The sequence below is a fragment of the Brassica oleracea genome, chromosome C3, assembly GCF_000695525.1.
Source record: "Brassica oleracea var. oleracea cultivar TO1000 chromosome C3, BOL, whole genome shotgun sequence".
Lineage (NCBI taxonomy): Eukaryota > Viridiplantae > Streptophyta > Magnoliopsida > Brassicales > Brassicaceae > Brassica > Brassica oleracea.
In genome coordinates, this window is record NC_027750.1 from 12820402 (window position 1) to 12831723 (window position 11322).

Consider the following 11322-nt stretch of genomic DNA (forward strand, 5'->3'; position numbering starts at 1 on the left):
TCGTCGGAATTCCATCGGTATTTTCCGACGGAATTCCGACGACTTTGCTGTTAATCGGAATGTCGTCGGAATTTCGTCGGAATATACCGACGAACTTCCGACGACTACAACGGTTACATTTTTTATCGGAATGTCGTCGAAAAGTCGTCGGAAAATTCCGACGAACCGTATGTCGTCGGAATTCCGTCGGAAATGGCCGACGGAATTCCGACGACTTCATTTTTTTGGATTTGGTCGGAAATTTGTCAGTATTCCGTCGCAAATGTCCGACGACCTTGGTGTCCGTCGGAAGATCCGTCGGAATTCGGTGTGTTTTCTTGTAGTGTTTATTGTAAGAAAATATATGTGAAAATAACCAATATATATGAAGAAGATAACAAAATTAATATATATTCGGAATTGAAATGATAATAATAAAAAATTGGAATGTGGAAAAAGGTGGAAGAGATAGAGGAATCCATGTGTATCCAAGCACTTGCAGACAAAATGAGCTTCAGAGAAGAGAAAAGCAACCTTTAGCTTTTTTAAGACCACCCGACTAAGAAAAGGAGATTTCAAACACACTCTCTCCTCTTTTAGGGTTCTAATACTTTTATCTCTCCCTTTAATTATGTCCTGCGAAATTTACGTCCTTCTCACTTAATCTACCCACCACCATGATGCCATCTCTCGTGCTCATGCATGTGTGATCTGGATGTTGATGTGTATGGATGTCATCATGGATGTCTATATTTAGTGAGGTGGTGTGAGAGGATGAGACGCAAAAGCAGACCCACAAGTAATCCTTGTTTCACTCTCAAAAGACTAAACAAATTAACCAAAAATAATTATTTATGCCCTAACTTTAGCATTTTGCCTTCATCCCTTCTTTCTTGCCCTTTCCTTAGGGTTTCTTGTGGGTCTTTCTTTTTTCATTCTCATGTGTTATTTTTATCTTTTGACCCAAACATCTCTCCTTTAATATGCTTGCCTCTTGTCTACATAAGACATATATACATCTGAATCTCTCACATCTCATAATTGTTTATATAAACCATTTCTCCTCCTCTCTCAATCACCTTCCATATCTCCCTTTCTTCTCTCTCTGGATCCTCAATCTCGACCCTCATATTTTGTTTGTTGATTCTCATCTTCCCTTTTTTGTTTTCAAGAAATCGTCATTTAGGGTTTGAAGAACAATAACTTCAATTCTTCCTGAGGAGAGAGAGAAAACAAAAGATCTCCTCAATCTCATTTTCTTACATGCAAATCACAATTCATGCTTTAGATTGTTTCTATAGTCATCCATATATGCTGTTTATATCTGTTCATGCATGTCCAGGTGGAGATCTAGCTAGATATAGCTTCACTTAAAAATAGAATAAGACATCGGCCGTTTTGGGCAATTAGTTTCAATACATAATAACATGTATAGGCATCATGACAGATATGCAAATATATGTTGAGGTATGATATATTTGTATATATGCCTGGCTCCCTGTATGCCATACACTAAGTTCATCGATCTTCGGCGACCTCCGTGGATGGCGTATGAGGAGCCAAGCATAATCTCATCATATAGATATTTTCTAATTATGTTATGGTACTAATTAAATTGTGTTGAGCTTGTTTTGTAGGAATCTATGTTAATTACTCCGTGCAATCATGTGACGAAGATTAGAAGGTACCTCACAAAACCGTCTAGCTACCACCTATGCTTCTTCTTGTGGTCTCGAAATATTCCACTGACAGATATTTTGGTGAGGTCTTTCGATTCGTATTTTCCAGTACAAATGTTTGTCATGTCACAGCACTTTTAACGAGGATTTCTTCTGTGATAACATCAATATATAGCTCATTTGCTTATACAAAAAATTGTTAATAATATCGATAGCTAATATATATCCCCGTACGGTTCATATTCTTGTATTGTTTCAATCATATCGATTACATAAATATATTTGTATATGTACTTGTGACCTAGTTAATTATAACTTATTTGTTGTATTTATTGAATTGTAGTTTTAATCTAACAATTGTCTACCCATGCACGAAGTTGCATCACACATTTCTGACTCCGTTTCCGTGAGGTGTTGCAATGATTGCATTTGTTTTGTTTATGTCACAATGAAAATTTCCACGTATGGTAGTCTTGTAACAAAAATATAGACTTAAAGTAGATGTTATAAATAACTGAAGTTAAGGAATTCAAGATTTTTGTTTAACAAAATAGAGTTGCTGTTTTTGTGTATATTTGCTTTGATTAGGTGAAATTCCTTAGATCATCTGAAATTGTATATATTTATGTAAGAACAGTGATAAAACGAATCATTCAAGCTAATAACTCTATTGAAACATAGTTAAATAGTCCTTTAACATATTTTTTTATGAAGTGCTGAATTTACATAAACATATGAAAGCAAAAGGATTGCATTTGGTTTGTTTATGTCACAATGAAAAGTTCCATGTATTGTAGTTTTGTAACAAAAATATAGACTGATTAAGGTAGATGTTATAAATAACTGAAGTTCAAGAATTCAGGATTTTTGATTAACAAAATAGATTTGCTGTTTTTGTGTATATTTACTTTGATTAGGTTAATTTCCTTAAATCAACTGAACTTGTATATATTTATGTAAGAACAATAATAAAACGAATCATTCAAACTAGTAACGCTATTGAAACAAAGTTAAATACTTTAACATATTTTTTTCAAGAAGTGCTGAATTTACATAAACATATGAAAGCAAAAGGATACAATTCGTCACATGTATGCTATACACAATACCAGGGTCTAGCCGTTAGCCCGTTAATATATAACACCATATATAATGTAAATATATTGACGACATTCATCACATATCAGTCGTTAATTGTTTTTGGGAAAAATTAGTACTCGTTATGAAGTTTTGATCTTTTAAAGATCTTATCATAAGTACGTTAAAAGGATATGTACGAGAACTTCAATGAGTGGTACAAACATTAAGAGGGCTTATTTAACTCATTTTGTTTGTCTTGCTATATCCAAACCATTATTATTTCTTCCGCTAACTAAATTTGCATGATATTATATCTAGAAAAAATAATATATAAATCTTACATTTTGAAATGTTACTATTAAACACTTGGTGAAACCCTAGGAAATGTTTCAATATGCCTGCAATTATTCCAACATCCTTCTAACCACGCATGAGACTATTCGAAACAAACACATGAAAATGTGTAACTTTATTTTTTGGTATTTCTAACTTAATAAGATTTTTTTTTAATATAGCAATGTTATATACAAACATGCACTATTTGTTCGTAGAAGTGCAGGGAAAATGTTTCAACTATAACTCAAAGTTATGTATACCAATTATACTGTTTATAGTCTCAATTATTTGATTTTGCCATTTAGTCAAAATATTCGTTATGTAGACTTGTAGTACATCACTTCACTGAACATCTATTTACTTACATTTTTTTATATAAGAAGTGATGTAGAGACTATAAATCAAGGGTTGTAAAAAAAAAAGAAAAAGAAAAAAGGATAAACCAAATCATGGGTTGTAGGCCCTGTTCGGGAACGCGAAACTAATCCGACGGTCGAGTTGAGACTAGTGCCTAAAAAAAATCGATGATTGATCGAAAATTATGCGGGCGGAATTTTTAGATTGTTTACTATGTTATAAAATATGTTAATCTTTAATTGTGTATAATATTAATACATTTTCATGTTTAAGATTGTATAAAACACACAGATAGAATATATAAACTTAATATAATGTAATTTTCATCAAAATTATGAATATAAATGATATTTCTAAAATTTTAGATCAAATAAATAAATAAAAATATTATTAAAAATAAAATAAAAAATAAAAAATATATAGATTAGGCGGCTGTCTAGTCGGTCATTTAGGCGGTTTAGACGGAGAAAATCGGATATCCAATTTTTTAAACCGATTTGACATAAATCGGGACAGAAGAGTGACGCATAGTGCCCAGACGGCCTTTAAAATAATAGTAATAAGAGATGGACCACACTAGTCCCCCTCTAGACCTTGCGATTGGGCATTAGCGAATGATCAATCTATTTTTCTATTCAGTCAAAGTAGGTCAGCCAAAAATTCAACAACCGAGGGCCACGCTCATCATTTTGACAAAAGTTTAATTCGAATACTTATAATACTAGACTATTATCGATCTGTGTGATGTGATGTGTGTTTTTTACACATGAGACAGTTGCTGCCTCTTAGTGTGGTTATTATAACTTGTATATATAAATCATATATGTAAAGATGTCAGTTGGGCAGTTGGGCTAGTGTGGTCTGGTCCGAGTCCAAAGAATTTCCGGACCATCTTAACAGAAAATTTGGGTTGATAGTTCACTTTGGATGGACATGTCAATTAGGATCGAAGTCCGTAGTCCGAACCCGCCCAGCCCTAAAAGTTACCGGGCTTAGGCTAAGTTTCATAAACCAAAAAAAATCGGACTTTTCGAGCTAAACCCATTTGGGCTTTGGGTATTTTGGGCCTAAGTCCGTTTGGGCTAGGACCGACCCAAAAACCCAAAATTTAATATTTTAGGTTAAATATTATCATTCTTGCAATCAATACCAATATTAGTATTGACATATTATTTTAATATTTTTATTCAAACTCTAATAAAACAAATATAAAACTTGTTCATTCACTTTGTTGTTTGATCATTACAAATATCACATTTTAAATTTTGCAAATGTACTTTCTTCTTTTATGTACAACATGTTTTTTTTTTAATTTCAAAATCTAAAGTATGAAACATTTGATCAAGTTTATAATAATTTTTGTTCTCTTATATATTTAGTTTTAATTTATATTTGATTATTTAAATATTATTAAATTTGGTTTGTTTATAATATATTTTTAAAGCATACGAAAAAAGTAAAAGATGAAAAAGAAAAGTTGAAACTCACTTTATATTTTAAAACAAAAAAATGAAACTGTTTTAAATGAAAATTCACATGTATTAAGAAGATGGAAGTGACAATGACAAATTATTTTTCGAAAAACCCAAAATAATCCGCAAATCCCTATAGCCCTATAAAGACCAGGCTGGGCTTTGAATTCGAGGCCCAAAATATTTATGGGCCGTGCCGGGCCGGACTCAAATATTAACAGTCTTAGTGGGTTTAGGCCGGACCGGGCCAGGCCAGCCCGAATTGACACCCCTAACTTTGGATATGTTTCGATTCAAAATAAATAAGTTAGGACCCTATTGTTGGAGATGTTCTTAATTACCTATGAATGTTTTAGCTAAAGTGAAATAGTAAACTCACAATATTCAATGAATTATAAATTCAACCTATGAACACTTAGAGCATCTCCAAAAGCATTCTATAACTTCAAATACGATTTTTTTTGCTCTTCAAAAAGAAATTTCAAAACTTCATATTTTTATTTGCATTTTACTTTTTACAATTGCATATAACGTTTATGATTCTTAAATACTTGGTTGTTTATCGTTTTAATCCTTGAATTTTTTATATTTCATAAATATTTCAAATATTGTTTTTCATAAATTTAAGTTTTAAAGTTAAATAAAAACCTTAAAATAAGATTTAAAATATTTTAAAATTAAATTCATACAACAACAATATTACAAAAGAAACTTAACAAATGTACTAACTTATCATATATGAGAGTATTATGAAAATAATTTTACAGATTAGTGTGGTATTTTACTCATAATTTAGATTTTAGTGTAAATTTTTTATTAATTAATATTGATGTACTTAGGCGTTTAGTCGGGTTTTCTCTGGGGTGTCCGGATTACCTGGATTAACAAAAAATTAATATTGATGTAGTATTTTTTTATATGTGCTAGTTATTTATAATATTGTATAAATTTAAATTAATTATGATAAATATAAGAAACATAATATAAAATATAAAAAATTGAAGTTTAGTTTAAAGTTTTGTTTAGGAGAAAAACTTCAAAATAGAGTTTTTTGGAGATACTCTTGTGCCAATTCACGTGTAGTTGTATCATGTCATGTCGTGTGAGTAACCGTCTATTTACAGTGGACGTTTTCTAGGGGTTTCAATATAATGGAAAGTATACTACTTTATTTTGACTAGAAAATATACATGATAGTATGAACAATATGGATAGCAACTTTTTCAGTAACGTTAATATTTCTTTTTTAACATTTATAAATGAAAAATAGACCCGTCTTTAGCAGAGTGTACTGCATATATACAATTATACATTATTATGAACAAATTCAATAAAATAAAATATTCAATGTAAAATTTAAAGTGATTTGTATTAAAATGATAATCGCATAGTTTCCATAAGCCACAAATCATACCTACACGTTTTGCTTTTCTTTTTGAGATCCTTTAAAAGACACAAAAAACTGGCCAAAACTATGGAAACTGGTTGCTCTTCTCGTGATGTGAAGTTTTTGTTATTACTGTAGAAGTTCTGAACTTCAGTTCCATAATCTTTCGTAGATCCATAATATGCTGTAGTCCCGAAGTCAGCTATTTAAAATTCTAATTTTTAAAATATCAATTCTTACCAAAAGTAGTTTACACTACCAACACTTTGTTGTGATATGAAGTTTACCTTTCAAATCTTTTTTTTTTTTTTGCTAAAAAGTTTACCTTTTGAAATTTTGTATGCTCGATTTTCATTATTCAGAAAAACAGAATTTTAACAAGTTTCACATACACTTTTAACAAGACCTTCCAAACAGATTAGATCTAGACTGAATCTGTTTTATACAGACAAGGAATGAATGTGATCTAAAGCGGGTAAAACCAATCTCATATAACCGAGAAAGGCAAAAGATAGAGCCAATGAGAATCCAAAACAGGAAGGGAGAAAACCTGCAAGCTGCAAGCATAGACCATAGCCAGCAACTGATTACATTTGCCTCCATAGCTCAAACTATGTTTATATGTTGATGATAAAAATGGAAGAGATCTTGACCATAGCCTACAACTGATTGATTAACATTACTAAGATCACTTTCTAATACATTTTGACAAAGAAATCTCTCAGTTTATTACTTTAATTAATCAATAATTGTACAATTTTGTAACAAAAGCATAAAAAAACAAGGCTGATAATATAATTCACATTTTGTAACGCTTCTTCAAATTAAAAGGTGAGTCCAGTCTTGACAATAAGATCAAGAAAGCTCAATAGATTTCTCATACTTGGCCTCTCGCTCGGATTCTCCCTCACAGCAAGCTCAGCCAACTCAGCCAACTTAAGCAACGGCTCAACATTTCTAGGCAAACCAATGTTCCTATCGATAATCGCGGCAGCTTTACCTTTCCTGATCAAAGGAACAGCCCATTCCGCGACCCCGGGAGGATCAGACTCTCTATCGTTAGCTTTCCGCCCACTTAGCATCTCAAGAAGAACAATACCAAAGTCATAAACATCACCTTCTCTATCACTCTTGCTTGAGTCTCTTTCACTCGAGCTAACCAATCCAAAATCAGCAATTCTTGCACACATTTCGCCGTCCAACAAGATGTTAGACGTCTTCACATCTCTATGAATCACCGGAGGATCCACCTCGTTGTGTAAGTAATCAAGCCCTCTTGCAGCTTGCAACATAATCTTCAACCTCATGCTCCAGTCCAGCTGAGAAAGGTCTCCATGGAGATGATCTTGGAGCGTACCGTGCGGCATGTGCTCATAAACCAAAAGCCTTTCACCCATCTCCGAGCAGTATCCCAAAAGATTTACAATGTTGTTATGCCTGATCTTGCAAAGAACCTCTAACTCGGACTCGAAACCTCGGTTGTTGGAATGAATAATGGTCGCAGCATTGGCTCTCTTGACCGCGACTTGAACCCCATCAGACAAGACAGCTTTGTAGACAAACCCGAAGCTACCTCTCCCCAGCTCGTTAAACTCTTTAAACCCGTGAGTCGCGTCCTTCAGCTCCGAGAGACGGAAGATCTTGGTCTCCCCTAGGGAGACAGCGCTCGGGAGAAGCCCCGTCTGAGGAACAGGATCAGGATCAGCTTCGACAGAGTTCTTGTCGAAACAAAAGCAACAAGTCATCCTACTCCTCTCTTCATCATCTCTTTTACTGCCTTTAGTCATCCTCGGAATGAAAGATAGACCAACCAACATAACCAAGAACCCCAAGACAGAGCATCCAATGATGATCACAAGCCTCCTCACCTCTCTCTGCTCGTGCTTACGCGATTTCTCGGCAGGGATCTTGCATACACCGTAGCAAGAACTGTTCTGACATAACGAACAAGGAGTGCAGACCCTGTCCGCGTTAGGGTTACAACCACTCGAAGGGAAGTAGCCTTCCAAGCAATCAACCCCGCAGCGTAAGCAAATGTTTAGGTCATGAAACGAGCACAAGCTCGTGAGCTCAGACTCTTTTAAGATACTTGCGTTGAAAGCAAACCATCCATCACCACAGTTACCACGAGGGGAACACACCCCGGGGCTGCATAGCTCCAGAGGAGGACTATAATCCGGTTTAGTAGAATCATGAACTCTCCAGCAATCAAGAACCAGATCAAGCTCCCTAACACCACACGTAGTTGAATCTGAAGACGAGATCGCAACAAAACCTGAAGTGTTAGGAGCTGAAGAGGAAGAATTCACGTTTCTTCCCCAACACGCAACCCCGTGATCATCCTCTCTGATACCACAGTAATGATCAGCACCAGCTGAAAGAGAAATAAACCGGACCCGGTTCGGTACTTCTCCAAACTCCGTCTCATCTCCGAAGCACTGAAGCTGACCTGACTCTTTAGAGACACCACAAACAGAGTTTCTCCCGGAAGCTAAAACCTCAAACCCTTCTCCCTTGTCGGAGAGACCCAAACCGTTTGACTTTGGTCCCCAACAGACCAACTCTCCATCTTTAGTAACACCGCAAGTAAACCCATCTCCCGACACAATCTTACGAAACATGAGAGTGTCTATGTAAGGATTATGAAAAGACGAGTTCCAGAGAACACCAGATGTGTCCGTATACTCCCAGCAATGGACAGGACCGTAGTCAGGACCTGAGTAGTACAACCCACTTATAGCACAGACATGGTTGTTACCGGAAGCGATACTCGAGTAAGAGTTGTACTGAAAAGCTTTCGGGACGAGGTTTTGAGAAGGATCTTGAAGGTTCCAGCAGAAGGCACGCGAGGTGTTGGAGGTGATGGCGCAGAGGAAGCCTTCGCCGCCGGAGAGAGAAGACATCGCCGGAGGTGAGTAACCGGAGATTTCTCCGGGAGAGTGGTTCGTGTTGCCTCTGTCCCAGCAGATGACTTCTTGCTTCCCGCTTGCGTCGATGGCGCAGAAGAACCCGTTTGAACCGAAAGCTGCGGCGATGGTTCCCGTCGAGCCGTAGCCATGGACGGTGATGAGAAGTGAAGTGGTGATGAAGAGGAAGGGGAAGAAGATGATTATCTGCATTTCTGAGGTTTTGAGTTGATGAAGGTTGAGGAAAAAGAATCGATCTGAGGGAGGTGATTGAGTGAACATGTTAATGAATGCAGTTCTTGGTTTATTTTAAATTGTTTTATAATATAAATAATAATAACGGAAGTGAGCTGTTTATGTCTGCGCGAAGGTTCATTGGAGAGAGACATTCATGTTACACAAACTGGTCAGGGAGATGGAACATACTAGAGAAATCATTTTTAGTTTTTAAAAAGAAAAATATAGAGTTAATGAAAATGTACGGACAATTACTGTAATTCTTATACAGAACTGCAATGAATAATTTATGATAACAAATTATATAACTTAAAAAACTTGTGGTGTCTACAAGTCACACGTATGTAAAATTTATTTTTGAATTAAGACAAGACTGACAGTAAAATTAATGTAAGCCATTTAAATTTGTTGAAATTCACGTTTAACTTGAAAACTATCTAAAATGAGCTATTATGTAGTTTGACCACAAAATAAACAGGACTACTTATGTATAAAATATATCCATATGCATGTTTACTAAAGTACGTAGGCAGTTATAAAGAATCTTTGTTTAGGAGTAAATACCAAGAGATAATTATAACAAATAATTTGAAGTATTCTTAACAATTTGAATAATTTTTGGAATGAATTATGACACCAAATAGTGCGTAAGAAATGCATGTGGCATACTGATTTTTCAAATAACAACTCGTTGTTAGTTGTGCCTCGGTTTAGATACCCCAGGTTAAAAAACACAAAAAAAACAACTCGTAACACAAAAATATTACGTCAATTATTATATAAATCGATACACTTTTTGTCTTAAATTCTTTCCAAATTTTAACGGGCGCAACTAGATATAGAAAAAGGGTTGATATTTTTGACTTTGCATTTAATCATAACTCGCACATGCCCTTCTCCACGTGATATTTGCTTAAACAGTGATGTTTATTGTATGAAATCGAATAATACCTATTAAAATATCCTTACATTGTGGAAGCCCCTTAGTCCGACTAAGCGTTCATCGAGACTTCTACACGGTCCGGGATTCAAATCTTAGAAAACGCATATTATAAAGATTAAGAAGAAAAATAGTTACAAAAGGTCTTCAGCATGGTGCATGGCGTATCATCGAACATGGATCTCATAGAGTGGTTCGCAGTGATGCAGACAGACGTGTATTCTCTTATGGTGGTAGAATTGTCGGCTGTAAAACCGTCTTTGTAATATTTCTCAGCGTTATAATAGCATAATTAATTAGACGTTAAAAAAAAATATATCCGTACATCATTTTTTTTTTCCTTTCCAACATCCATATATCATTTGTTTTCGTGGATAAAATTTGAATTAGTTACCAAAAAATTTGTTGTACGAAATCGAATAATATCTATTAAAATATTCTTACACCATTTTTTTCAACCTCCATATCGATTTCTTTTATTTAATTGAAATATGAACATATTAAGTTTCAATCTGGATGATACCGCAGTAACTGTAAAGTTGATGTAGGATTTAGTCCATAAATTTTTTGTTGTATATATATTGTAATTATAAAAATTAAATAAAAAACAGAATTTTTTAATCAGAAAAGACATAAAACATAAAATAATTTCAGAATTATACCGTATAAAAAATAAAATATTAGTTAACAAAGCTCTTACAGCTATTTTATTTTTAACTTTTGTTTTAAAAATTAGTAAAAATCATAACTGATAATTTTAAAAACTAAATAAAGATTACAGTTAAAGTTAACACAGTCCCACCAGTCACTCCGGTTAGCTTTATAATCAAACTATCATGGTGAGGGTTGGAAAAACAAAGAGTAAAAACCATATATAAGTTCCATGTCATTCCCGAGCGTAAAAGACTAGATTATAAAAAGAGGATGAGCCTTTTATACTTATAGATTA

The 11322-nt window shown here is 34.3% G+C and overlaps 1 protein-coding gene and 1 long non-coding RNA gene across 2 annotated transcripts; one reads left to right on the plus strand and one right to left on the minus strand.

Annotated features, from left to right (window-relative positions):
- The first annotated feature begins 782 nt into the window (after positions 1–782).
- Positions 783–1945, plus strand: LOC106332823. Its single transcript, XR_001268191.1, has 2 exons — positions 783–1446; positions 1617–1945. It is a non-coding gene; the product is annotated as an uncharacterized LOC106332823 (long non-coding RNA).
- Positions 1946–6963: 5018 nt separating this feature from the next.
- LOC106329173 (serine/threonine-protein kinase-like protein CCR2) lies at positions 6964–9554 on the minus strand. The gene has a single exon (XM_013767786.1). The coding sequence runs from the start codon at positions 9476–9478 to the stop codon at positions 7115–7117; it is 2364 nt and encodes a 787-aa protein (XP_013623240.1). The 5' UTR covers positions 9479–9554; the 3' UTR covers positions 6964–7114.
- Between the last annotated feature and the right edge of the window lie 1768 nt (positions 9555–11322).

Excerpts from the sequence above, each read along its gene's own strand:
- LOC106329173 (XM_013767786.1), bottom strand. The coding sequence starts at position 9,478 with ATGTTCACTCAATCACCTCCCTCAGATCGATTCTTTTTCCTCAACCTT.